This window comes from Poecilia formosa, unplaced genomic scaffold (assembly GCF_000485575.1).
Source record: "Poecilia formosa unplaced genomic scaffold, Poecilia_formosa-5.1.2 Scaffold281, whole genome shotgun sequence".
Lineage (NCBI taxonomy): Eukaryota > Metazoa > Chordata > Actinopteri > Cyprinodontiformes > Poeciliidae > Poecilia > Poecilia formosa.
This window is the reverse complement of record NW_006800220.1, coordinates 805,011-832,149: the sequence shown is the minus strand read 5'-3', so window position 1 is coordinate 832,149 and position 27,139 is coordinate 805,011. Positions and strand designations below refer to the sequence as shown.

Sequence of the window (27,139 nt, the reverse complement as noted above, 5' to 3'; positions counted from 1 at the left end):
GTGGGAATATCTGAAATCCTCCACTACTTGAGGCCCAAATTAAAAACATAACTGCCTGTTACAATTGTTCAGACGTCGGCAATCAGTGACAATCAGTGCTAATAAATATAATGGGGCTCTGTGATTGGCTGCTTTGCAAACGCCACCCACTAATATAACAGATAGCATTGTGTCTATAGGTGTCTCAAATCTCAAAGCTGCATTTTAAAAAGTATTTTAGATTTGCTCTATGAATAAATTTACAAATCACTAAATTTTCTGTGAACAACTTTGAGTCCTACAGAAAGAACATGAATAACAGGATCAGCTGTATTGGAGCTTTTCAGAATCCTCCCCAACTGGATGATTTGACATTTAGTGACATAAAACAGTTTGCAATCTGTTGTTTTGTTTAGAAATCAAATTTAAATATATTTCTGTTTGTTATTTGAAGCTTTTTGTGTGTTTATTTTAAAATTTTAGCCATAAGAGTCATTGGCCTCGTTAAAAAAGGAAAACAGAAGAAGGTTTCATAAACAGAAACAGATTTTTGTGCTTTTACACTAAAAAAGTTCCCTGTTGACATCTGGATGAAAGATAACCACAAATAAAGCTTCAGTTTGAGCATAATGTGATTTAAATTGCATATTATGATCATTTTCTCAGCTGTATCTCAGGATCTTTGTCCCATTTGAAAAAACCAAAAGCAGTGAAACTAATATCTCTGGATTTACTTTGTTTAGACCACCATAGAAACAAAGAATTAATGAATCACTGGCTCTTTAGGATCTCTGTGTCAACTGACACAAAACAGATTTTAAATTTATCATCAAATTAGTTGGAAATAAAAAGATGAGAACATTTTCATACCAAGAGGTTATAAATAATTAATTTTAAAGTCCTGACAGGTCCTGATTGTCCTGTTTTGTTCCCTCAGTTCCTCTGAGTGTGACGTCGGTCCGTGTTTTGGAGCGTTTAGTGGACAGAGTAACTTTAGAGTGGGAGAATCCAGATCAAGCCTGGAAACACAGCCTGAGTATTAATGACACCAACGCATCTATAACCCAGCAGAAGACGACAAACGTTGTGTCATATCTGATCTCCAACCTGAAGCCTGGGACGATGTATCAGTTCAGCGTGACCACAGTGTTCTCTGGACTGAGCAGTGCTGCTTACATCGATCACACGTTAACACGTAGGTACACAGGGCTACAAATAAAACCTTGTTCTGCATTATTGTGTTTTCTGTTGAATTAAAGAAACAAAGATGTTAAAATAATTGTTCCTTTTTACTCCAGAAATCGACTGCAGTGCCGTATCCTGGAGGGTCACCAACTCATCAATCCAGGGAACAGTTGAAGGCTTGTTCTCCAAAGCTACGGCCTCTAATGGATCTGAAACTCTCATCAGTCCTGAAGGGAAAAACGTGAAATTCTCTGGCCTCCATCCTGGAGCAACCTATGAGATTTCTCTACTGTATGAAACATTGTCTGAACTTTATCCACAGTGTAGCATCAACATACCCATCAGTAAGTACAAAACACTCTATAGCTTTATATTATAGCAGAAGTTATGTTAAACTAATAATAAGTCTTAGACTGAGTATATTTGGAATTAAACAAAATCTTTATTTCAAAGAAGTAAAATGTCAGAGAACAAAATAAGAAAACCAAAAAATATACATAATAATAATTAAACATAAAAACAAAAATAAAACTTCCATATTCAGTTCAAAAAGGAGTAATAAGAAGACAAAGCTTTTAAATCCTTCCCCCAAATGTCTCATCTAAATATGTTTGACATTTTACTTATTTACACATTTAATTGCTGATTCCAAATTATACCTTTGCAAATAATCAATTCATTTAACTGTAATAAAAGCTGAAAGTGGACTCCAACTTAATGGCTTTATTATTGTTTTATGGTTTGTATAAGTAAATTAAAGGAGCACAGAAATACATTAATACATGAAAATATTTAGTTATAAAATGCAGTGGATTAGTACTAGATAGGAATACTAGTATCAGAGGTTTGTGATATAAAGCTGACAAACCAGTACTTACATCTGTTTATATTATTAATTCTTTCTGATTAATTTTCTGGTTCTTTCCTCCAGTTCCTCCTTCTATATTTGCTCACTGCAGCTACTGGGGTTCTGGCTACAGCGCTCTGATTAAATGGGACCAACCGGTTGGTGTTTGGACGACAGGTGAACTCACCATAAATGGAAAAACTGTCACTTTAAACCCAGATGAGAATCAGCTCATTGTGGACGGACTTCAACCTGCCAAAACGTATAAAGTCTCTGTGAATTCAGAGCTGGAAACTGAAGCTGATCCCTTAAGATCTGAACTATTCACTTTCTTCTGTTCAACTGATAACAGAGGTGAGAAAAACTACACACATTTTCTGTTTTGCTTTATGAAGTAATAATTTCTCTAAGCTATTAAATGAATCCTTCCAGGAGTCATTGGAGGATCTGTCTTCGGTGTTCTGCTTATTGTTGTTCTCATCTGTGTGATTGTATTTCTTGTCCGTAAAAAGCCAGATATTATCCGGTGAGTTTCCTCCGTCACTAATTACCTCTATGAAGTTAATAACTGAATAATTAATGTTTGGTTTCTCTTCCCATAGCAGAAAAAAGTCTTTCCTCTCTGGATCCACAAAGTCAGATTCAAAGGGGAAGTGAGTTTGAGCTTCTTTATCTCCAAATTTAACCCTCAGTGGAAATCACAGCCTAAAAATAATCAAGAACAACATTTATCTAATATTTCTACTGTTTTTGTTTCAGAGTCATCCCTGTAGCCAAATTCCCAGACCACTACCACCAGCTGAGTTTGGATGATAACCGAGGTTTCAGTCAGGAGTATCAGGTACATCTAGATCTTTAACACTTCCCCTCTTCTCCGTTACGTTTCCAGATAAAGTTTCTGTCGTTCTGTGAAGCTGAAGTTGATCATTTCGCCCTCGTTTCATTTCGTGGTGTGTCGTTCTCTGCTTCCTCTCAGTCCCTCTCTCCTGCTGGCACAAACCAAACCCAAAAAGCTGCGACTCTGCCAGAAAACAGAGGGAAGAACCGCTTCACCAACATCCTTCCTTGTGAGTCCACCGTGTTCCTGTTGGTGTTTCTGTGGTATTTTATCTTTTTTTAATTTTTAAATCATGTTTTCATTGTCCTGCTAGATGATTGGAGTCGAGTGAAACTAAATACACCAACTCCAAACAATATCTTGGACTACATAAATGCTAATTACTTACCAGTAAGTATGACTCTGCAGCCATGTTGCCGTGGCAACTGTTTTGTAATTTGAGCTCATGAGAATCACATGTGGGGTTCCTCAGGGCTCCATTCTTGGGACACTTTTATTTAGCATCTATAAACTTCTCCTAGCAAACACTATGAAGCACAACAACATCTCTTACTACATGCTGATGACACAAAACTTTTTATTTCTGACTCGTCATTAAAAGATGAGTCAGAATTTCCAACATAATTCAGACATAAGTCCACAATAATCAGTAAATCAATTAATCACATGATAATTTAAAGCAAACTCAATAATTTCCATTGGTATCATTTAACTTTGATATTTTTTTCTCTCTTTCTACCAAAAAGTTTTCAGTTTGGTGTTTTGGTCAGCTCTTATTTTGAAGGACAATTTTGTTTACAAAGACTTTACAATTGATTTTATTTGTTGTTTTGTTTATTTTGGATATTTAAAATGTCTTCCAGTTCAAGTGGTAAATGTTCATTAGAATTTAAAGTTTACTTTAAAGTTTCTTTGAGAATGTGCTCTTGCATTATTATTTTGCCATTACCACTATATCACTTAAAAATGGCCTCAAAACAACAATATTATCGTTTATCGCAATAACTCCTGGAACAATTTATCGTCCAGCAGAATTTATTATGGTGGCAGGCCGAGTCAGAGATCAACATCTAGCTGGACTCAGTGATGTTAAAGATTACAGCAAAGGTCAGAAGCCTTGGTGTCTGAATGTAGGCAGCTACGTTAAATCCAGTTAATCATTAAAAATATTGGCTGAATAAAGGGTTTTCTGTTAAATCAGGGAAGAAAATGCATGTTTTTATTTTCAGAAGGTTAGATCTAACATGCTTCTTCTGACTTTATGGAATATTATAAGATTATTTCATCCTTAGAAGGATATAAATTATTTTTAATGCCATTTTTAAATAGATGCAAATAAAAACAGATATTTTACCATTTAATCTACATCTGCCAGAGTTATGTGTAGTCCTGTCTGCTGTGTTTGTCTTCATGGTGCAGTTTGTTCACTAATGTTCAGTTAAAAACCTCTGAGGCAGGAAACAGAACCGCTCTCTCACATGCGCGCCATCTGATAGCTTTGGTTTCTCTGGGTTTTATTTAGAGGCATCGAGGTAAATGGGACTGAATACAGATCATAAAATGCTTTTCATCTGTTTCTTTTTAAAGAAATGCAAAAGATCTGGTGTCATTTTCCTTCCACTTCAGAATTATGCTCTGCTTTGTGTTGGTCCATCATCTTAAATCTGAACAAACATTCAGTTTAATCGTTGCAATGTGAGAAAATGTGGAAAAGGTCAAGGGTGAGCACTGCATCATGCAAAACAGAAAAATAAATCTGTTTTATAAAATGCACAAAAATCCCCTCAAAGCAGAACTGACAGCTGAGAGAGAATATATAGATGTGCAAAACTAGCTCTGTTCATCTTATGAGTGAGTTTTGTAAGAGGAAGCAGCTTTGATAACTGAACCGTGAATCCTATTGCTACAGTTCTTGATTTTAAATTTGCTTTCATAAAGCTGAAGCATTTATTAGTTGCGTTTTGGTAACTTTTGTAATATCTTATTTCTATTTTATGTTGTCTTGCATTCTGATCATTTTGTACAAAGTCTGCAGAGCAAGGCGGCCAGCGACCTGCTAGAGTTTACATATTTACATAAGGGAACAAATGAAGTCATTTAATCTATGGTTAAACTTTCATGTCATTGCTGTTGGTGTTGAATTTGATATTTAGCTTTGAATAACAAAAGTTGCTTCAAAAGACTGAAGAGAAAAGCTTCACCAAACCAAGAGTGGCGTGATAATAAGTCATAAAACTGTAGAAAAAACTAAAAGGAGGAAGTTGACGGAATAAACAGAACAAGATAACTGAGGTGTCAAATCATAAGAGGTCATTTTTCTGTTGTAAGCGTTGAACAGTTTAATAAAATAATCTTGATTCCTTTTTCAGCAGCATATTTTAATCTTGGTGGATGAGACAAAAACTTACTAAGTCCAAAGTCCAAACTGAGGTGTCAGTTACCGTTTGTAGGAGTTTATATATTAGACTTTGAACTTTGGTAAACTGTTAATCATAGAGCTTTTCTGGTAACTTCCTTTTATTCTTTTTACGGCGTCTTAGCAATCGCCTTCCTCATTGCTGCAGGATTGTTCTCAAGGTCTCTCTGCAGATGTGGTCATAAAATAATTCAGTCACCTGCAAACTAAAATTTTATTATGCCTGTTGTGTTATTATATAGTAATTTCCCCTGAAAAATACATATTTTATTTGTTTATAGCATTTTTAGTCTTTCCTGGGCATTTTGTTGCATCTCCAGGTGTGGTTTGACCTTTGGTTTCCTAATGGCTTCTGCTCTATTTATAAGCTTTAGTTCTTTTAATCATTGTGTTCTTTGTTTGAATAAAGACCAGATTACTGATAATCATTAGTAAATCTTATCTAGATGTTATGCCTTGCTTACAGTAAAGTGTTACTAAGGATTTTTACATAAAACTGATGATCCATGTGCTTAAATCAGAAAGCAGAAGTTTGATAAGCTTGATGGGTACAGAGAAGTGTGGTATTTAGTTTAAGCAAATTGTTTTCTGTGTATGTTGATGTTGACGTTAATATTGATGTCAGCATGAAACCTGAAGGGTTTAGGTCGTATAAAAGCTTTATAAAGATCGTCCACATCGTCTTCTTTTTCAGGGCTACAGCAGCAGCAAAGAGTACATCGCCTGTCAGGGTCCTCTGCCCAACACGGTCAGTGATTTCTGGAGGATGGTTTGGGAGCAAAAAGTGAAGAGAATCGTCATGGTTACCAACTGCGTTGAAGCAGGGCGGGTATGTTTTCTGGAAAATGTTCTACGGACAGATTTTAGGGAAGTTTAAACCTGAAATGAAAGAAAAAGATGCACTGTAAAACATTTGAAGGTGGTTTAACGTGAAAATGAAAGTCCACCTGCTGCCTAGAAAATGACATTTAAGTCAACAAGAAAATAGTTTTGGTTTTAACTCAGAAATTAAAGTTCATGAAGTTGATTTAACAACAAGAGACAAGTTGTCTGAACATTGTTTTTAAGTCCATTAATCTTAAATTGTGAGTTTTAACTTAATGCTGCAATTTAAACCAAATAATTATTTCACAAAATGCAAGAAAAAAAAAACTGTCCTCACCAAGTTAAAAAGCCACATTTCTCTGTTATTTTACTCACAATATCAAGTTAAAATAACAACTTATTTTACTGTAGAATAATTTAAATTCTTGTTTCAAATCACATGAACCAAATTTCTGATCTGATGATGAATTTTATGAAACATCTGAATGAATTCAGCTCAGAAACATTTAGTGTGAACAGAACAAGAGTCAGATCAACGTAACACACTTCCATCTCAGGAGACAGAAACACGCCGCTAAGCATTCTGGGAAATAATTCCCACTCCTGTCTTTTTCTTCTTTCAGTTTTTAAAGTGTTAACCTAAAACTCTGTTTATTCAACTCTTAATAAAAAGTTAACACAACTACTTACTGTTTATTCAATGTCACATGCTGTTCTTATTTTTTTTTCTTTAATTATGTAAAGGACCTTGAAATGCTTTGCTGCTGAAATGTGCTATACAAATAAAATTTGATTAATTGATTGATTGATTTCACAAACTCACCCATTTAGGTTCAAAATCCAAAACTCACTAAATGTATTTGACTTAAAAAGTAGAAGACAGTAGACACAACTCAAATGTTTTACAGTGTACAAATCTTTTGGTTCTCTTGGTATTTGGTGATTAAATTGATATGTGAGCATGAAGCAAACCAACGCAGTAACAGAACAAGCATAATTGTCATTTTTTTGTGTGTTTTCTTCTTGTAGACCAAATGTGAACAATACTGGCCTGAAGACAGGAGCCCTTGTGCTCATGGAAATCTGATTGTCTCCAAAATGTCTGAGGAGAGACAGTCCAACTGGGTTCTGAGGGAGTTTAAAGTGAAACATGCAAGTAAAATTTCTTACATTTCGAAGAGAAATAAAATGAAGTCAGTGTCTTACCTGCTGGATCTCAGTCTGGAGAAAAACAGATTCCCCCAAACAGACTAATGTTAGCACAGCTAGCTCATGTTTAGGATTTGTTCAAATCCTAAAGCAGATCTGTTTTAAAAGCATCATGCAAATCCTCTACTTCAGATTTTAATAGGTTAATTTTGCATTTCAATAGTAATTTAAGTAGTCTGATCTATTTAAAATTAAGACTGTTAGCACCATTACCTGCTAGCAATAGCCCTCCATGTAAAACACATAAACAGTTAACATTTGCAGTCAGAGGAATTACTTAATAAAAATACAGAATACAAATGAACAAAACAGCGTTTACATAAAGGGATAGTTTGAAATTTCTGAGGTGAGGTTCTGTTAAAAGGTTGTAAGTTAACATAAGAGGTAGAAGTTAACGGCTAGTTAGCAGCCAACTGATGCAAATTAAAATAACTCCAGTCTCAAAAATATTGCAGCTGTTTATATAAATATTCTCTTTTATGAACCTTTAAAATTTCAACAGGTTCGCATTGCATTTGTATGTATTTCCATGTAAACACCAATGATTGATTTTCCTTTGTAAAACATGAAGAGATATAAAAAGAGGAAATACTGCTAAACAATGTTTTAGCTGGTTTAGAGAGTATGTGTTTCACATAGAAGATCAACAACAAATCATTGACTTAAAACTCAGTTTAAAACTTCAAAACTATCCACTTAAATTAAAAAAGTATTATTTTTGCCACCAAGTCATTTTATAGATTGTTTTTTGGTTGAAAACTTCAAATTGTTCAATTTCAAATTTTTCTAATTAGTAAACCATTACTAATGCAAGTTTTTATTATCGTTTCTCCAAACTGTTTAATCTTACTCCAGGTAAGATACTGACTGCTCAATACCTCTCCACAGAACCCCACCTTTTACTTTTTCTTTGATATTTTTTATAGTGCTTACAGGAAATATGGATTTTTATTGGCTATAGTTTAACATTGACCCGTTATAACCTCTCAAATGCATAAATATAACTTATTTTATGCAGGCGAAGGATTCAGAGGAACGGATTGTGAAGCATTTCCACTTCACTGCCTGGCCTGACCATGGAGTACCTCAGGGCACAGAAGTCCTGATCCGTTTCAGAGGACTTGTGAGGAAACATATAGAGAGCGAAGGGAGCAAAGCACCAACCGTAGTTCACTGCAGGTAAACAAAACGACAAGGAGAATCCAATAGGCACCAACTAGCTGCAGGGCTGATTCGTACATATTAATGCTGACAACTTTCCAGTTTCTAGTTATGAAAGTTGAGTTTTTAAGACAGAAATTTTGAGCAAATAAAGGAGAAATAACATCAACCTGAAAACTGCAGTGGTTGCAGTTTTAATTTGAGTGGTTTTCAGAAAACGGAACTAGGAAGTAAACACATTCTGAGTCGCACTGCAGAGGTTTCCAAAAAGAGCAAATTTAGAAAAGACTTTCTCTAGATTTACAGATTTGCAGTTTTTTTTAACACACACATTTTATTAACTGTTTGCTGATACAGGTGGGCTCTAGTGAGCTGAAGCTAAGTTTTACAAGTCAAGTAAACTTCAGTATTGACCCTTTACACGTGACGTCACGCTCTTCAGAACTCCGCCATGATGGACGTCAAAACAACCAACGCCTCCTTTAAAGCTAGTTAAAAAAACAGACACATGAAACCTAATATCGCTTCTACTTAGTTGATTTCACTTTAAAAATGGTCGCAGGGCGCTCAGCAAGGATAGAAACCAAACTTGTCATTTAACTTTTAATGAAGAAAGATACAGCAGCGATGAATCGTGAATAATAATGTCTGGCAACTATTATGGAGAAGGTGCGGGTCTAATCGTTAGTAACCATGGAGACAATGAAGCGCCGTCATGTAGCCTAGCATGTATGAAGACAACTGGTTAGCATCTGGTCTTTTGGACAGTTTTAAGTTTTCTCCGGTGTAAAGGGAAACGCTGTTTATGACATAGTGATATAAATCATGTGGTGTGAATTCAGGTAAAGTCGTAAATTTGATAAACGCGTCAGGAGGGAGGAGGTACGGGTCGGTTTCTAAGCTAGCTGTTTCCAGCCTTTGTAAATCCCGCCGTTTATGAGCCCCGACCAGGTGAGTTACGTTCAGAGACAAATTATCTGACCTCGAACAAGAAAAAGCCAAGAATAAACTGGCAAAAACAACTTTGGAAAACAGTTTCAGTAGCTCTGTTAAATTCTCCCTTCCCTCACTTCCGACGTCCATCATGGCGCCTCGGATGATTAAGTGACGTAACTGCAAAGGGTCAATAGAGGAAGTAATCACACAAAAAGTCTAGTGTACGCTATATAGAAGAGATAACATATTTTTAATGGATTCTATTTAATAAAATATGCTAATACGGAAGTATTTGCATGCAGTTTCCTGTTGCTGATGTTAATACTTTTAACCCAGAAAGTGCTGGTGCTTCTATTTGTTGTTTTCCCATCAGTGCCGGGGTGGGCCGGACGGGCACCATCATCGCCCTGGACGTCCTGCTGCAGCAGCTGCAGCAGGAGCGGGCCGTCGGCATCAACAGCTTCGTCTACAAGATGAGGCAGCATCGATCTCACATGGTGCAGACGGAGGTAAAACTAACACTCTGCAGGTTTATTACTGAAGCGTATCTCCACGTCAAACACCCATAAAATGTAACAAAGCTGCTTTTGGTGTTTATTTTTAGATTTATTGTCCGCATGGTTATTTGGCTGTTAAGACTTCTGTAAATTTGCAAGTAAAACAAACTCCAGTACATCCATCAATAATCCTTAACAAAAGCAGAAAGTAACTCAATTATTGAGATCTTTCCTAAATAAGATCATCTTTTCAGAGGCAGGAGAAATTCTAAGCCTACAATGAATCAGCCTGAAGGGAAAACAGTAAATCTGCTGCTACCCCAACGTAACAAAATAATGTTTTGTGTTCTTTTGCAGTGAAGAGTTTAATTATTTCACTTTTTTTAGATTTATCAGACACATCAGGTGTTTTTGCACAAAGTATTGTTATCATATTGGAATTGCCGATGTCAGCTTGAATTTTACTCGAAAAGGAAATCGTTATCGAACTTTTCTATTAAAAATATTTTTTCTAAATGTCCCTCGTCAGTCCCAGTACGTGTTCCTGCACCAGTGCATCATGGACAGCCTGCAGCCGCCCGGCGTCCAGGAGGAGAACGTTTACGAGAACGGCGACCTTATGTACGTCAACGCCACGGCGCTCCGACAGCTCCGCTGACCCGACGGCGCCGGTTCAGCCCAGCACTAAGACTTGATGCACATAATGACGAGCCAACAGTGTCATTATATAAAGCACACCTATACATGGTGTTCATACTGTATAGAAATGCTTTTGTAGTTTACATCTGCCGGTTCTGCCATTATGCTGCCTTATATTATTATTATTATTATTGTTGTTATTAATAAATGTCTTTCAAATGACCAGAGAATGTTATAAATTTTATTAGAATTATAAAATTATTCAAGTAGAAAAATGTAATCTGTACATAGAAATAAAACATATGTTCAAAACAACCCAAAGTTTCCTGACTGGAAGAAAAAACGTTCAATGTTTTCTTTAATTGCATCAAAGGTAACAGAATGAATTTCACAGATCCTCTTTGCTTCACGGTGAGTCCCGGCTGCCGACGGAGGCAGAGAAGTTCCTGTCAATGAGTTCCTGTCGGGCTTTTAGTGCCTCCAGGTTGAGCTCCATCTGAGACGTATACGGCTTGCCCGGGTACGACGGTTCACCCATCCCGGCCCGTGGCGGCAGAGGGACGGAGAACTTTTTGGCGATATTGTGCAGAACGCTGCATGACTTGATGATGTTGGACTTTTTGTTCAGAGAGGCTTCTTCTGCAAAGCCGAGCTGCTGCAGACACCTGAAGCGCCTCTTCATGGCGCTGAGCATGCTCTGCATGACGCGGTGCACCTTGGCGTGCGCCTCGTTGAAGCGGACCTCGCGGTCCAACACCGGGTTGGACACGGGGGTCAGGACGTGTTTGCTCAACCGGTAGCCTTTCCCTCCTTCACCGGAAACCAGAGAAAATGAGTTGAGTTAGACAAAAACGAAGCATAGAAATGTCACATGTAGGCCTGTCATGATAGCAAATTTTGCTGGACGATAAATTGTTCCAGAAGTTATTGCGATAAACGATAATATTGTTGTTTTGAGACCATTTTAAGTAATGTAACGGTAATGGTAAAATAATACAAGAATGCATTCTAAAAGATAAGTAAACTATAAATTATAATGAACATTTATCACTGGAACTGGAAGACATTTTAAATATCAAAATAAATAAAACAACACATAAAATGAATTTTGAAGTCTTTAACAAAATTGTTCTTCAACATAAGAGCCGGTTGAGACCAAAACACCAAACTGAAGACTTTTATCATCCAGTTTTTGGTAGAAAAGGAGAAAAAAAAACAGATAAATGATAAATCATTACAATGAATTTGTTTTAATTTGTCATGTGTTTAAATGATTTGGCCTAATTAAATCTCCTATCTTTTAATAAAGCTTTTTAATCTAAGGACTTGATGTAGAAGGAAAAACTAATGGATTCTTGCTGATTCAACAGGATTTGGGACAAAAAGCAGCAGCTGCTGTTGCTAGAAAAGAAATTGGTTTATTGATCATCAGGATCAGTAAACCAATTACTTGAGTAAACTTTTTACCAAATACTTTTTTACTCTAATTAATTTCTTCTATGGCTGCTTTGTACTTTTACTTGAGTAGAAATATTTTGAAGTAGTGCTACTCTTACTTCAGTATTATCTGTGGGTCCTCTGCTGATTTATTGGTGTACTGCCAACAGCTGCTAGTCTTTCTAAGAATTCACATCTAAGAAAATTCTCCCCGACTTCTTTACAGAGTTCTGAGAAGGAATAAAAATCTGAATTTTCTTTTTTGGCTCTAATCCTCTTTCATACATTGGTGACTAAAGGGCTGGGCTTTATTGTGACTACGGCAACAGTTTTATCTTTATTCTGTTTGCCAGCTGATGAACAGCTCTGATAAAACGCAACAGATAAATTGCTTTATAGGATTACCATGAACAATAATAGTAGTTTAAAGGAATTGGGTGTTTTAAACTCATATTATGGTTCAGATTAATGTAAAAAAAAATATTAGTGGAACATATAACTGCAGTTATTTTTAATCAACCCCACACTGGGATTTGAACCAAAGTCCTTGGAGTTAATGGGACTCTGGTTTCTGCCCAGGGCAGCTTTGGAAAAGAGGTGCACAACAATTGTTTTTAACAAAATAACCTATTTATCTGACCAGGTTCCGGCTGGTTTCATGCATACATGCACAAGAGTTAGATGGTATCTGAGCTACAATTAGTTAAGCAATAAAGGAAGTGTTTTATCACATGTTGTGGTTGAGGGGGCAAAAGCGGAGGCTGCACGAGACATTGCTGCAAAAACCACCACAGCTGTTTCGTTTTTGCATCTTTTTCATGCCTCACCAATAAACCAGAAAGGTCCGTGCAGGTCGTCCTCCACCTCCTTCCCTTTGAACGAGGAGTCCCACAGCTCCTGCTCAAACGCGCCGCCCACGCAGCACTTCTCCACGCTCAGGATGTTTCCCTCAGAGTCGCATATGAACTGGCTCACCACCGACGTGTACCCCAGCGTGTTGATGAACGACTTGAAGGACTTCTTGTCATAGGGGGAGGCTCTGATCTTGAAGTGCGCCGGGGCCAGGACGCCCAGGACGCCGGGGATCCCGCAGAGCTCCTCCATCCTGGACGCGGTTCTGGCTCTGGCTTCGGCGGTCAGAGGGAAGGAGATGAACACGTCCGACATTCCCGCGATAACCCCGGAGATTATGCTGACCGCATTGACCAGGGCGGCCGGTTGGTTGATCCCTGCCTTCGCCTGCACGGAAGAGGTAAACACGCCATGGGCGTAGTAGCTCAGCGCGGTCATGAGCATCACGTCCACCGGCGGCTGGCTCTTCTTAAAGGCGGCCGACTTAACGCGCATGCGGACGGCGTCTGTGATGAAGGCTATGCAGGGTCTGGAGAGGTGGAAGGTCTCAAACAGAGCCTGGTCGTTAAAGTCGTCGAAACAGCTCTGGGAGCCGCAGTCCTCCTCTGGCTCGCCGCTTTCCAGCAGCTCCTCCTGGACAGCGAGCCACACCGGCGCCGGGAAGGCCATGTGGTTCAAAATGCAGCCAAAACACCGCGACCGGCTGCGGGTCTAACAAACTAAGCAACAAAGTAACACAAGCTACGCTAAACAACAGCTGCTGCGCTCAAAGCTACACAAAAGATTCTTCCTCTAATAATTTAAGTAATTAGAATCTCCAACAATGACACTTTAGGGCCCTCTAGTGGTCATTTATATATATACTTTTTTATTTTATTTATTTTTTTCCTTTGGCCAAAATATCGATAAGATAATCAACTCAAATCACCGACATAAAATAAAGTACAGTAAAATTTATGCTTTATGGTCTACATTAACATCGGCAGACATTTTGACCTAACAACTCTAACACAGCTAAGAAAACTCTCATTATGTTACAACCCATCACCGAATAGTTTATCATAACTTTATCTAAGCTTCTTTAATAAACTAATCTCCCTCTTGCTAACACTAACAGTTTACTAAACATAAGCTAGCATGTTTTGACATGATTTGTTAATAATGAAGCTCATAACACGTTTCTATGTATTTATTTTTTTAGGATACCTGAATCATCTAATTTTAGAGTTGATATTTACAAAACGTTAAAATAAACTACAGTAATAGAAATCATAATGTGAAAATCCAAAATGTAGTACATTTAAACACAAACACCAGCAAGCACAGCATGCTGAGCAGGTCACACATGGACTGGCTGCTGCAGCAGTCAGTACAGTCTCTATTTCACCATCAAATCATTGCAATAGGTGAAAAATAAAGTGAACATCATATAATAGAACCACTGCAATAAAGATCCATTTTTAGGCTTTTTACACTTTCTAGTAAATAAGATCTTAAATCTCAATGAGACAATCTGTATAAATAAAAGTTAATTAAAAAAATAAAATCTTTCCAGCAGGTTCAGAGGTTGTGGATAATTTTGCACAGAATTTAACTCCATAAAAGCAAGAATATTCAATAAAACAAAACCCAGCTCATTCCACCCCCCCCCCAAAAAAAAAAAACTATTTAAGAAATATTTGATCCTGTGTTTAAAGATTTTCTTCTGAACCTTTAAACTGGTATTAACATTTAATCAAAATCCAGATATTGATATCAATAAAATATATAAAAGACTGCAACATACAACAATGGAGACTTTCAGTGACTCATAAATCAGTTGTTACAAAATAAATAAAATTTGACATAAACTGAGGATGATCTTTCTTCCTTCTGCACAAACACAACAGTTATTGTCCTTTATTGATTTAAGACAAATGTAACATTTATGTAGGTTTTCAATATGCATTACCATTGATGCTTCCATTATGATTTACGTCATCAATTTAACAAATTAATCATTTACAAAAGTATTATTTGCTTGTTGCCTTGTTAACATATCCAACATGAATTGATGCATTTCCATGTTAGAATTGCTTTAAAATAATTATATTTATTACAGATTTACAGCCATACTTTACTTAGAGCTTTATAAAAACATTATTTGCTGCACAAAACTTTGCATTTAAGAGACACATTGACCCGTAAAGAAAGAAAAATAAATAAAAATCTGGGTATTTCTTTATATTAACAATTATATCACGGTTGTTATACAAGACTGAGTTTTTTCTAACAAGAAAACTACAATCAAATGAACTAAACAGTGACGGCCAGTGAATGTTAACCCGCCCACTGCTCAGTTACTCTGTTTGTCACGTCTCAGAGGATAAATAGAACATTTTGTTGACTTCACTGATGGAGACATCCTCCAGTCGGGGTATTCCGCCCTTCCTGTAGCAGTCTGACCTCTGACCTTGTGCAAATACATCTGTGACAGAAATATGAAGTTTAGCAATATCTGGACGAGAACATGTTGTGCCTGAAGAGCTCTCAAGCTTTGAAATGATTATTTTTCCCCTAAATAAAATATGTATAGCTTTATTCCCTGCAGTTCAGTAGGAGCTATTGAAAAAAATTATGGGATGGAGTCTCACCTGTGATGTTGTCCACAGAGTCCAGTGGAGCCGTGTTGTTCATGTTAATGCCGAACAACACAACCAAAGACACCATTAGGGCAACCAGGAGGTAGATTGGCATCGCAAGAGCCCAATACCTAAACAACACAAAGCATTTCATAAACAAAGACAGCTGGAGATATAATTTATTATTATAAGGAGGTAACTTACTTCTGAGGCCAGTAGGTGAGTCCTACTGAATGAAGCCATTCCTCTGGTACATACGCCCACAGGCAGTACAAAACTACAGAGGAGACAGCACTGTTACAAAGATGACTCTCCTTGTAATAATCACACATATTTACTTAAGTATTCAGCCTTATTAGTGCCATGAATTAGGATTTCTCTTCAGAAAAGAACAAAGGAACACAACTAGATTTAACAAAAAATATAAATTTCTTTAACTTGAATTGGTATGAAAATAAAAAAGTCCAACAGGTTTCACTTAATTCTGGTATCACCGGTTTACCATCAGAGGCTAAAGGTTTAAGTTTAGATAATTATAACCAATATAATCATCTCAAAATGTGCAATAAATGCATATAATATAGAATGAATATAATCATATGCAGTGGTTTTCACTTCCCACCACTTCTCCACAGGCTGGCATCGTGGTTACTAAGAAAACCCTTACAGAAGCCAAACTGTGAACCCAGGAAGAGCACAAAGCCATAAATGGCTCTCTCAGGCAGGGGAGACGGAGAGTTTTCCACCATGATCTGAAACCAAAACAGAAGCACAAGAATAAAGAAATCAAATAAGAGAGAGGGGAAAAAAAAACCTCTTATAAAACCAAACTAGTGTTTACTTCCTTTATCAACAACTATACGACAAACACTCATATTTCTGTACGAAATACTTCCGAAAAAAGCAATTTGGCCAAATTACCTGACCTAAATAATAGTCGAGATATCATAAATAAATTTAACGAGAACAATTTTAACAAACATGCAAACATAACCTACAGTTTATGACAAAATCCACCACGAAGACTTCCGACAACCTCCTCAGCGTCAGTGACGTTTTTACCGTACTATATATCAGGTCGATGCGAAACATTGTTCAGAACAAAAGTTCCTCCTTTGGAGTAACGCCGAATATAAGGAAAAACGTGACCGACTAAGTTGAAAATGTAACTTTATTAACAGATACTTATTTGCTTTCAATTATATATAAAAAAACTAAAGTAATTTAGCCACTTAGTTAGTAGTGTAAAATCGGGAAGTGTTGCTTCGTCGGAAACATTTTGCTGTTGCACACTATAGAGAGATACAATGCAGCATGGCTTCGAAAATCCCACGGGTGAGCACAATTATGAGCCTTTAAAGACCGTATTTGAAGACTTTTTTGAGTTACTGTTCCGTTTACTGTAAATTCACTTACGTAAATTATTCTCGATCGGACGTCGTCATCCGGTACGTTTTAAATCACGATGTCCAAGGCGAAGGAGAAGGAGAAGAAAGCGCATTCTGACGCTAAAATCCACAAACATACAGCTAAAGACAAGAGGAAGACGTTTTGGATCAAACAGAACCTGAAGAAGAAGAAGCTGGAGAAGCAAGCAGCTCCACAGAAGCAGCAGGAGAAACCTGGACCTCCACGGGAAGCCGAGCAGATCTCTGCCAACTGGAAATCATTACAGCAGGTTGGTCTCTGCAGTGTAGATGTATTTAAACAGAAGTGTTCACTGGAGATTACACTGATCTTTCCCAAACTTCCCTACAGATCCTGAAGAGTAGCCAGCCAGAGAAAAAGCATCAGAATGGCTTCACCACAAAGAAACACCAAGAAAATGCTTTTCAGAGGAGTTCTGTGAACACTGCCGCTCCAAGCGAAAGGGACTCTGGGAAAAAGGAAAAGCAGAAAACGGTTCCTGTTGACCCTAAAGAGGCTGGAGAGAAGCTGAAGCTCCCTGCAGCTTCAGACTCCCAGCAATCTGCTGCTCCAAAAAGGAAAAAAGACAAAAACATGCCAAACAGTGAGGAAGAGGGACCAAAGAAGAAGAAGAAGATCTCACTGGTTGAGGAGAGGAAACCGACAGAGTATGTATACTGTAAAAACGGCATGTTTATATTTGGGTTCGGATTTAGTGAACTTAGAAGAACTGGTTCCACTGGGACAAGAATCAAAACATCATCTAAAATTACACAAATGATGAAGCTGAAGAGTCGTTTGTGTTTCATAACTTAAACATTTTTGTTAAGATAATTGGAAAAAATTCAAAACATAAGATGTGTTACTTTGGAAGTAACACAGTGACAGATAAAGTTTTTACTCTCCTGGTAAAGATGAGTAAACCGCACTGAAATAAACTAATGTGTTTTTGCAGTAGAATATTCCTGAACATTTTTTACATTTAAAATTCAACCTTTAGCTTCAGCTTTCATGGGGAAATGCTCATAGCAGTTTAAACAGTCTTAATTTTAACTAAATTATAAATTGCACATTTGTAGGTTGTGTTGAAATAAATTTATTTTTTTTCAATTTCTAAATTGCTAAGAGTTTTACAGAACTTTCAGATATTTGGTTTTTTGTTATTGTTTATTTTAAAGGGGAATAATCCACACCACATAACGAGCTATGTGGTGTGGATTAGTTGTGGTGTGGATTAGTTGTGGTGTGGATTAGTTTGCTAACTAGCCTGTTAGCAAACAGGCTAGTTTTCATCTGTAGTCCCTAATAGTAATCTGTAGTTTTCTGTTTCCGGGGGGTATGGATATGACGTGACACCGGTGAGCATTTCTTTAGGCAGCAGATTTTTGACTTTATTAGACAAACCTGTGAATTAATTCAGCTAAAAAATAAACACATGGATGAGTTTTTTTATATTTTGCTGGTACATTAATCCTGGAAATGTTCTTCAGATGATTGAATGCCGACTTTGTAACTGTCTTTATGTGACTCTGTGTTCACAGCAATAGTTGTTCTACTTTAGATTAGTTCTACGTTTTTTCAGCCTGATTAGACTACTCCATTAAAATATTAATTTATTTTAAAGCTTTTACACATCATTTTAAAACTAAATAGGTTTTTTTTTTAATCAGAATTATATTCTAAGCTGAGATCAACTTTCTGAACCACAGATTTTTTAGAGTGAATTTTAAGTCGCATAAAACGTCTAATTTTCTTGATCAGGTTATGTTTGTTATGTCGACGGTTCTCAACACGCTCCAAACAGTCCAGTCCAAGTCAGACTGCAGCGCTCTGACTCCTGAGCTCCTGTTTCAGGGACGACCTGTGGTTCGACGACGTCGACCCCGATGTGATCGAGGAGACGATGGGAGCAGAGGCAGCAGAGATCATGAGGAGGAAACAAGGCATCCGAAGCAAAGAGCCGGAGACTTCCCTGGTGAAGGAGTCAGCCTTCAGCGGGTGAGTGAAAACATTCCTGTTAGAAAAACCAGATCATGATGCTGTTCAACATTAGTGTGAATTAATGCAAAAACAGACCATCAAAAACGGATCAATGGGAAACTGAGATGGAGATTCACAAAATTAATCTCTTTATTCTTATTGTCACTCTTTGCTTAAGGTTCATATGTGAATTTGTGTATTGTAAGAAGTTATTACTACTAATAGTAGTAGTTTTATATTATAAAATAAAGAGCCTAAAAGTTGCTGGTGTTTTGCTGTAATTTAATTAAACTTAAACTATAACTTTAGCGGTAAATAAATAATTTAAAGACATGTCTGTTAATTTTATGTTCAGTATTTGTTTGTTTAGGGATGCAGGATAAAAGCAGCATCACAATTCAGAGATAATTGCTTCAGCTGGTGGCTGGTCGCACTGCGCCCTCTGCTGGTAGATCTATGAATAGGAGCTTAATGAAGATGAAGGATTAAAAAATGTTTAAATATTTGCGTAGCAAGCAAATGTGGCATAAAGTGTAGGTTTTGCAGATCAATATGAAAGCATAAAACATTGAATAGTTTTTTCAATGATACAAAAAATAAAAGAAACAGCTAAAAGAAACAAAAAAACTGAACTTTAGAAGAAATGTACCCAATTTTATTTATCTGATTTATGCAAAATGCTTTGAGGCAAATTAATATTATCATATTTTATATGAAAGTTTTGCATGTTTTTTTAAAGGACTGTGTGTTTTGCAAGGCTGACGGTGATATTTCTAGCAAACAGGACGTGACAAACCAGGTGGTTAGAATCCAGGTTAAATAAACATTTCTAAAATAATAAAAAAAAATATACCACATTATTTTTGGAGGATTTTTGGATTGTAACCATTTCATTATGACCAGTGAAGAAAAATATTTCAATACATATTTTAATATTAACAAACTAGTAATTTCTTCTTAATAATAAATAAATCAGTCCCATTAAGCCATTTAAAGCACTACAACGTGTTTTAACTGTCATTTCTATTCACTTTTTCCAAACATTGTTTTCTGTTCTTCAGTTCTTGAATCTTCCCACTGAATCATGACTAATCTGTCTGAAAGCCTCTCCTGCTTCACATGGCAGAAAACCAGCAGGTCCTGCAATAAGGCGACTAGGAGGGACTCGAAGCTCATTTTGTGTTTAGCACATTAGCTCTTTTTGCTAACTTTGAAAATGTTTAGCACCCCTAGCTTCCTCTATATTCATTTTACTGGATAAATTTGAAAGATCCAATTTATGTAACTGTTTTGTAAACATCCAGTTGGATAAACTTTAATATCTGGTGAAGTTTTGGTTATCGACTGTTAATATTCCTTCAGTTTATCAGACTTTTATATCCATGCTCTTATTTTGAAGGGGGGGAGGAACTGTTTACGCAGCAGTTTCTTTTTTATTTCAAAATAATATGTAAGGGCATTATAGAAGAATGTTTTAATGTCAACATTTTGACATATCATGTAACTTATAATAAACTGATGCTCTTTAGCATTAGCCTCCACTAAATAAACTAATGTTTATGATTAGCGCCTTAGTGTTAGTGCAGCCAACCTTTCGGCTAGTCACTTCACCCCAGTGATGGTTTGTCTGTCTGCTCTTCATCATGGTCGTCAAATAACATCTGCAGCTGATGATTAATGCCTCTGGATTCCCTCTCCTGACCCTGGTTGCTTTTCTCTGTTGCCAGAATAACCCAGACTGTTGCCATTGACTGTGAGATGGTGGGAGTCGGTCCTGATGGCGAAGAGAGCATCCTGGCCCGAGTGTCCCTGGTCAACAAGTTTGGGAAATGCATCTATGACAAATATGTGAAACCCACAGAGAAGGTGACGGACTACAGGACAGCCGTCAGCGGCATCCGACCGGAGGACATCAAGGATGGTGAGCCGGCGGACAAACCGCTGCATCTGCATGAGCTCCTGGTCACATGACTGGATTTAATGTCTCTGATTGGCTCCCTGCAGGAGAGGATGTCCAGACGGTGCAGAGGGAGGTCGCCGACATCTTGAAGGGGAGGATAGTGGTTGGACATGCCATCCACAACGACTTAAAGGTACGCTGGCTGGCAAAATGAAGTTACAGGAAATTTCCTCCCAAAAAACTCAGAAATTTTGAGAATGATCTCAGAAATTTTCTAGAAAAAAATGTGGAAGTTTCTGAGTTTGAAAAGTTGGAAATTTGCTTGGAAAAAAATCAGAAATTTTGATATTAATGTGTGAAATTTTCTACAAAAAACTTGGAAATTTCTGAGTTTCAAAAGTCAAAGGTTTTCAAAAAAAAAAAAATCTAAAAATGTGTGATTTTAATCTCAAAATTTCAAATTGTTTGACTTTCATATTTTCTGTTTCCCTGACGAATGTAGATAAAAGAGCAACTTTTCTATCATTTTTAATCAACTCCATCCATTTTCTTATCGACTGTGTCTAACACTGATTTACATGTTGAACAAAAACACCTGACCAGATCGCCTCCTGCGTTTCCTACGTGGTTCATGACTTTCTCCTCCCTCCTCTTCCATAAATCCCAGTTTATGAAGGAATTCTGCATGTTGGTATCTTAAAGTTACAGCTACGGCTTTTCGCCGACTTTAGTTTAACATCTCAAGTTTTCTGTTGTAATGTGACAAAATGTGAAAAGGTTCAGGCGGTGTAAATACTTTTGTAAGGCGCCTAAAACAACAACAAACACTTAAAAATCAGCCTTAAATGGTTGCTTAACTTTAGAAAATGTTTTCAGATTTTGCTTCTGGATCATCCAAAGAAGTTCATCAGAGACACACAGAAGTATAAACCCTTCAGGCGGATCGCCAAGGTAACATAAAAACATAATGTTATGTTTTAAAGTCATGAACTTCCAGCTGAATCGACCTGATTTCCCGTCTTTAGAGCAGCCGGCCGTCGCTCAAAGTCCTCTGCAGAGAAGTCCTGAACGTGAAAGTCCAGCAGGGCGAGCACTCATCTGTAAGTCATCAGTAACCCAAGCTTTCACTGGAGAATCAGCTGATTGATGGCTAAAGTGAGGTCACTTCCTGTGTGTTCCAGGTGCAGGACGCTCAGGCCACCATGAGGCTTTACACACTGGTGAAGAAACAGTGGGAAGCCGAGATCAGCGGCAGGAAGAAAAACAAAGAGTCCGAGGAGAAAAAGAAGAGGAAGCCGAGGTAGGGAGGAGGACAGAGGACAGAGGAGGACGGAGGAGGACGAGGGAAGACAGAGGACAGAGGAGGACGGAGGAGGACGAGGGAAGACAGAGGAGGATGGAGGAAGACAGGAGGAGAGAGGACGGAGCGTCTCGAGATCGGAGAGGACAGGACTCGTTCTGGACTGTGTCTGGACTCGTTCTGGACTCTGTCTGGACTCGGTCTGGACTCAGTCTGGACTCGTTCCGGACTCTGTCTGGACTCGGTCTGGACTCGTTCCGGACTCTGTCTGGACTCGGTCTGGACTCAGTCTGGACTCGGTCCGGACTCTGTCTGGACTCGGTCCGGACTCGGTCTGGACTCTGTCTGGACTCGGTCTGGACTCTGTCTGGACTCGGTCCGGACTCGGTCTGGACTCTGTCTGGACTCGGTCTGGACTCGTTCCGGACTCGGTCTGGACTCAGTCTGGACTCGGTCCGGACTCTGTCTGGACTCGGTCCGGACTCAGTCTGGACTCGGTCCGGACTCTGTCTGGACTCGGTCTGGACTCTGTCTGGACTCTGTCTGGACTCAGTCTGGACTCGGTCCGGACTCGGTCCGGACTCTGTCTGGACTCTGTCTGGACTCGGTCTGGACTCGGTCTGGACTCGTTCCGGACTCTGTCTGGACTCGTTCCGGACTCTGTCTGGACTCGGTCTAACAGAACCACGCTGTGCCTTCAGAGGCAGAAACAAACATTATGGATGGAATATGTTTATTTAAATGTGTTTATCAGCTTGTGGAAGATTTTATGTTCCACAGCAACATCTGTGCGTTGTCTCACACGACCTTTGACCTCGTCAGATCATTACAGATTAAATCTGTTCTGCAGGTTTTGTTTAGTAAAATGTCTCAGATGTTTTTAATCTTATAAAACCTCCCAGTTATTAAATAGGAGGGCAGAGAACCCAAAAAATAAACTCAAGTAAGAGAAGCACTGCAGGACGAAACACGGCCGTACCAAGAGTTCCTATTAAAACATCCATAAGACTCCATAAGCACTTTATCATCCTTTAATATTAATGAAAAGGTTCTGGTTCCGCTGGCAGATAAATTCACTAATAAAACATGTTTCCCATGTTAAAGTGAATTTATCTGCCGGTGAAACCAGAACTAGAACATTTTAGCAAAAATTTAAATGTAGTTGAGTAAATGTAACTAGTTTCTTCCCAACTCTGCTCTAATCTAATCTAATCTAATCTAATCTGATGGCGTTTGAGCTGTAAGTTTAGGTTTTTATGGTTTAAATCATAAAAACGTATTTGAGCTGAAACATTTAGACCTGGAGCCTCGTCCAATCAGAGCGCAGCGTTTGTGAGCCTGGAGGATCTGCGTCCAGCATCAGGACCGATGCGGCTGTTTGACCTGAGGGACCAAACTTCAGGTCTGCTCAGTCTGGTTCCTGCCAACTGCTGAGGGACGTCCAGAAAGTTCTCCTCTGTTTACTGTCCACATGAACTGGATCCAGAACCGAGTCAGAACCTTCAGGTCGGACCAGCTCAAACACCAGGACCAACCGGTGACCGTCCTGCTGAGTCACTGAATTATTTCCAGGTTTGTTCTGGAAATAACAATTAGTTTGAAATTATGATTGCAGTAAAAACAGGATTAGAGAAAATGCAGGAAATATTTTCTAAAACTAGAGAAACATTTTTACCGACGATCTGAACTCGTTTTGTTTTCATCCACAAAATCAGGTTTTCATCCTTTGAAAGATAAAACTTTAAACATGTTATTTCATTCACCTTCATTTCTTCCATCATTTCAAACATGCTTCCTTCCTTCCTTCCTCCCTCCCTCTCTCCCTCCCTCCCTCCCTCCCTAAAGGTTGTATCTCTCATTTTTCGACCTTTTGCAGCAGATTTGAACAGATTTAATATTTTTAATGTTTTGTATTTTAATAACTCTGAAGCTCGTTAGGATTGTAGTTTTACTTCGTAGTTTCTAATCAATGATTGATGGGCATTGAACACAAATGCAGGCCACACTTTTAAGATTTTATTTATGAAAAAGAAAGATGGAAACAGTAAAAGTTGGATCAACGTGTCTTGTTGTTCCTCTGCTCCACGTTCAGCTCTGGTTCCTCAATCCAGCTGTTTATGCTTCATAGGAGGTCAGAGGTCACTCGCTTCCAGAGAGCCGATGTTCCTGCAGGTCTGATTGTTGGCTGAACATCAGGTAGAGTTCAGAGGATTCTCATGAATCCTGACTCTGTCTGGAGGATTAAACTTCACTCAGACACGTTTTCCCTTCAGACGATTCCCGAGAAAGAAAAGATTGAGCAAACAACAGAAACTGGAAATCTGAAGGGATTTAAACGTTTCCAGTAAAATCACCAGATGCCTCTTCCTGTTTTCACAGTTTTCTCTTTTTTTATTGCTGTATTTTCTCAGTTTATTGGTTATATAAATCTTTGACACAATGAAATGTTTTATGTTACAAACAGTCTTGGAAGTCAGTTTGTGTTTCAATCAGATTTAAAAGTATAAATAAAGATGAAATAAACTTTCACATCTCATGTGATGGAGTATTACGGCCATTGTAGTTTTTTTTTAAAGGAGTAAATTTCCACCAAAAAATTCCAAAATTTTCCCAAAAAAACTTCTGAGCTTGAAAAAAAATTTTTAGAAAAAAATTCTTTCCACAAAATTTCTTAGATTAATCAAAATGTTGATTTTCTTTTCTTTTTTTGGTGAGTTTTCAACTTTTCAAACTCAAACTTTCTGAGTTTTTGTCTAAGAAATTTTTTTGACTTTTTCTTGTTTTTTCTAGAATTTTTCTTCTTTTTCTTTATTTTTGCCTTTTCAAACTCAATATTTTTAAGATTTTGTGTTGCAGAATTTCAACTTTTTTCTGGTTCTTTCAAGAAAATGTGTGTGTTTTTGTCAGAAATGATCTGGAGCCGGATCTTTTCTAACTCTTACATGATGGAAAAACTTGATAAAAAAATTACATTCTAAACATTTTTCTAGTCATAATAAGAATCTCCATAAACACCAAGGATACAAAAATCTTTCATTACGGTTATGATATTCTGTTTGCAGAAGGAAACTCGGCTGCAGTTCTGAGAGATAAAATAAATAAAACGGCTCTGGAAAACAACAGCTGTGTATTTGTTTGTTTGCTGCAGGCCTGAAAAAGACGGAAAAAAATCAGGATGTAGTTTCTGTTTGTTACTGAAATTTTAGGAAATATCGCTGGCTCTTAAAGCTTTTGACTCCCAAACTGAGTTTTTGTTTGTTTTTGTTGTTTCTTTTTGATTATGTGTTTGCTGCAGATCATTGCATCAAACTGATAGAAGACAAACTGGACTCAGTTTTTGCTTCATCTCTGATATTCATTTTTGCCTTCATGTTTTCAGACCACAGATTTTCAGGCCAGTAATTTTGTCTTTGCTTTAAATGATCTGCAGCCGTTTGAGTCTGCAGGCGCTGATGGAGCGGCCTTTGACTGTTCCTGTAAGTTTCATCAGACTGTCTTCACTCAGCGCGAGTCCATCAGGGAAACTGTTGGCACACAGACATCCTCCTGCAGGCAGGAAGAGGAACTCATCTGGTTTGATTCTGCAGCTGATGTCGCAAATCAACAACTTAATAAAATAAAAGTCAAAAGAGAGTTTTGTTAATTTTTTTTTTAAATCAATTATTTTTTCTGCAGAAGAAGATTTAGGCAAAATAAAAACTTTGCAAAAAGTGACAGCGATGATCTTTAACTTGAGCTAAAAGATGTTTTAAAAAGTTGGATATGACAGAAATAAATTTTATTTTTGGGTTCAGGGTTTTCATGTAGGTATAAGCTAAAAAAAGACAAACTTTTAAAAACAATCAAATCAAAAGTTAAATAGCGGCTGAAGGTGTGCAGGGTTCTGCAACCGGGTGTGTTTTGGTTTTTTATATTTTCATCTCAGTAGATTTTTATTTTTATTTTACAGAGCAAATGAAGGTAAGAAGGCTCGGAAATATTATATTATATTATATATGGTATTTTGAAAAAATAATTTAAAATCATGTCGGTTTATTTTAATTTTTTTTTTCATTCTTTTCATGTCAAATAAATAAATTTTATTAAAAATAAAAACCAATTTCACTGTTTTTGTCTCCCTAATGATGTTTCGCTGTTAAAGTGTGTAAGAATCCACCTGCTCCTCTCAAACCACGTGACTGATGATGTCAGCCGAGCCACAATCAAAGCCGGGAACCTGAAGACAAAATGGTGTTAGTGCGTCCATCCATCCATCCATCCATCCGTCCATCCATCCGGCCGGAAAGGGGCTGAAACGGGGCAAAAACAGACAAAAACAGTGAATCACTTTAATCTTCTGGCTTCTCCTCTCAGTTCCGCTGCATTCATGAAGTTCAGGAGACATATGGGAAAAGCATTAGCCTCTCTATTCACCAGGGCCCTCCCACCCTCTCTCTTTCCCTCTAATCCGCCCACATGTACCGTCTGAGGAAAAAAATAGTGCAGGAGGTGACGCTCCTCCAAAGGAACAGAGAGGGAGAGGAGAGGGAGAGGGAGAGGTGTCTACAGGCTGCATCTCCACTCAAACATTTGGAAGAGGGGGGAGGCAGAGGAAGAGCTACACCCAGAGAGAGAGAGAGAGAGAGAGAGAGAGCAACAAAGACTGGCACTTCTGTTTTTTCTTTTTTGGCAATAACAAAGAGGTGGGAGAGACAGAAAATAGCATAAATAAGCGGGGGACTTCTGCTTCATTTCATCCGGAAGACTCCATCATCATGACCATAACGCGCTTTAAGTAACATCCGGCAATAATAACGCGGCTTTCCAGCAACAGATGTGCGCGATTTGCCTCTGATTTTGATTGGGGAGAAAAGCAGAAGAAGAAAAAGAAGAAGAAGAAGAAAAGATCAGCTGAATGCCTGCGAGAAACTGGACTGAGAGCATCAAGCAGAGAAATCTGCGCTTTGATTGATCTTTTTCCGTAAAGCTTCATGTGCGTGTCTGCGCGCGCACAGCAGCCGAACCTGAGCCAAACGCGAGTGAGTATCCAACCGTGACTGTGTGTGTTTGTGTGTGTGTGTGTGTGTGTGTGTGTGGGTGTGTGTGTGTGTGTGTGTGTGTGTGTGTGTGT

At 37.9% G+C, this 27,139-nt stretch overlaps 5 protein-coding genes across 18 annotated transcripts in view; 3 read left to right on the top strand and 2 right to left on the bottom strand.

Moving 5' to 3' along the window:
* Positions 1 to 10,716, top strand: part of LOC103151436 (receptor-type tyrosine-protein phosphatase H-like) — a 15,795-nt gene extending 5,079 nt beyond the window's left edge. For 4 of the 5 annotated variants that reach the window (XM_016681442.1, XM_016681445.1, XM_016681444.1 and 1 more), the window contains 13 exons: positions 917 to 1,174; positions 1,278 to 1,508; positions 2,096 to 2,365; positions 2,444 to 2,537; positions 2,614 to 2,664; positions 2,771 to 2,852; positions 2,988 to 3,078; positions 3,163 to 3,239; positions 5,960 to 6,094; positions 7,120 to 7,242; positions 8,318 to 8,478; positions 9,770 to 9,905; positions 10,423 to 10,716. In XM_016681442.1, the coding sequence (XP_016536928.1) occupies positions 917 to 1,174; positions 1,278 to 1,508; positions 2,096 to 2,365; positions 2,444 to 2,537; positions 2,614 to 2,664; positions 2,771 to 2,852; positions 2,988 to 3,078; positions 3,163 to 3,239; positions 5,960 to 6,094; positions 7,120 to 7,242; positions 8,318 to 8,478; positions 9,770 to 9,905; positions 10,423 to 10,551 (1,838 nt within the window). In that variant the 3' untranslated portion in view covers positions 10,552 to 10,716. The remainder of the gene's footprint in view (positions 1 to 916; positions 1,175 to 1,277; positions 1,509 to 2,095; positions 2,366 to 2,443; positions 2,538 to 2,613; positions 2,665 to 2,770; positions 2,853 to 2,987; positions 3,079 to 3,162; positions 3,240 to 5,959; positions 6,095 to 7,119; positions 7,243 to 8,317; positions 8,479 to 9,769; positions 9,906 to 10,422) is intronic. The other variant, XM_016681443.1, reaches the window with a different exon arrangement.
* Positions 10,717 to 10,761: 45 nt separating this feature from the next.
* On the bottom strand, positions 10,762 to 13,619 carry LOC103151438 (putative nuclease HARBI1). The gene is made up of 2 exons (XM_007571503.2): positions 12,797 to 13,619; positions 10,762 to 11,342 (listed from the first exon to the last, which is right to left on the bottom strand). Exons 1-2 carry the CDS (start codon positions 13,488 to 13,490, stop codon positions 10,939 to 10,941), a joined length of 1,098 nt encoding a protein of 365 aa, XP_007571565.1. The 5' UTR covers positions 13,491 to 13,619; the 3' UTR covers positions 10,762 to 10,938.
* A 1,062-nt stretch (positions 13,620 to 14,681) lies between these two features.
* Positions 14,682 to 16,940, bottom strand: pigp (phosphatidylinositol glycan anchor biosynthesis, class P). Of its 4 annotated transcripts, none has more exons than XM_007571493.2 (5): positions 16,859 to 16,940; positions 16,110 to 16,194; positions 15,647 to 15,719; positions 15,455 to 15,573; positions 14,682 to 15,288 (listed from the first exon to the last, which is right to left on the bottom strand). In XM_007571493.2, exons 2-5 carry the CDS (start codon positions 16,189 to 16,191, stop codon positions 15,173 to 15,175), a joined length of 390 nt encoding a protein of 129 aa, XP_007571555.1. In that variant the 5' UTR covers positions 16,192 to 16,194; positions 16,859 to 16,940; the 3' UTR covers positions 14,682 to 15,172. The 4 variants fall into 4 exon arrangements, with proteins under 4 accessions (XP_007571555.1, XP_007571554.1, XP_016536935.1 ...); XM_007571492.2 differs by lacking the exon at positions 16,859 to 16,940 and adding an exon at positions 16,441 to 16,531; XM_016681449.1 differs by lacking the exon at positions 16,859 to 16,940 and adding an exon at positions 16,364 to 16,448.
* Positions 16,881 to 22,065, top strand: rexo4 (REX4 homolog, 3'-5' exonuclease). The gene is made up of 8 exons (XM_007571496.2): positions 16,881 to 17,120; positions 17,201 to 17,517; positions 18,704 to 18,847; positions 20,557 to 20,750; positions 20,834 to 20,922; positions 21,606 to 21,680; positions 21,755 to 21,829; positions 21,911 to 22,065. The coding sequence occupies exons 1-8, from the start codon at positions 16,908 to 16,910 to the stop codon at positions 22,031 to 22,033; spliced, it is 1,230 nt and encodes a 409-aa protein (XP_007571558.1). The 5' UTR covers positions 16,881 to 16,907; the 3' UTR covers positions 22,034 to 22,065.
* A 2,806-nt stretch (positions 22,066 to 24,871) lies between these two features.
* LOC103151431 (potassium voltage-gated channel subfamily C member 1-like) overlaps positions 24,872 to 27,139 on the top strand; it is a 69,110-nt gene continuing 66,842 nt past the window's right edge. For all 7 annotated transcript variants that reach the window (XM_016681433.1, XM_007571487.2, XM_007571484.2 and 4 more), the window contains exon 1: positions 24,872 to 27,047. In XM_016681433.1, the coding sequence (XP_016536919.1) occupies positions 27,000 to 27,047 (48 nt within the window). In that variant the 5' untranslated portion in view covers positions 24,872 to 26,999. The remainder of the gene's footprint in view (positions 27,048 to 27,139) is intronic.

Excerpts from the sequence above, each read along its gene's own strand:
- LOC103151438 (XM_007571503.2), bottom strand. The coding sequence starts at position 13,490 with ATGGCCTTCCCGGCGCCGGTGTGGCTCGCTGTCCAGGAGGAGCTGCTG. Across the intron at positions 11,343-12,796 it reads CGGACCTTTCTGGTTTATTG|GAGGGAAAGGCTACCGGTTG; the intron begins GTGAGGCATGAA and ends TTTCCGGTGAAG.
- rexo4 (XM_007571496.2), top strand. The coding sequence starts at position 16,908 with ATGTCCAAGGCGAAGGAGAAGGAGAAGAAAGCGCATTCTGACGCTAAA. Across the intron at positions 18,848-20,556 it reads AAGGAGTCAGCCTTCAGCGG|AATAACCCAGACTGTTGCCA; the intron begins GTGAGTGAAAAC and ends CTCTGTTGCCAG. Across the intron at positions 21,830-21,910 it reads AGCAGGGCGAGCACTCATCT|GTGCAGGACGCTCAGGCCAC; the intron begins GTAAGTCATCAG and ends TGTGTGTTCCAG.
- pigp (XM_016681448.1), bottom strand. The coding sequence starts at position 16,534 with ATGTTTCGCATCGACCTGATATATAGTACGGTAAAAACGTCACTGACG. Across the intron at positions 16,195-16,459 it reads GGTTGTCGGAAGTCTTCGTG|ATCATGGTGGAAAACTCTCC; the intron begins GTGGATTTTGTC and ends TTTTGGTTTCAG. Across the intron at positions 15,720-16,109 it reads GGGTTCACAGTTTGGCTTCT|TTTTGTACTGCCTGTGGGCG; the intron begins GTAAGGGTTTTC and ends TCTCCTCTGTAG.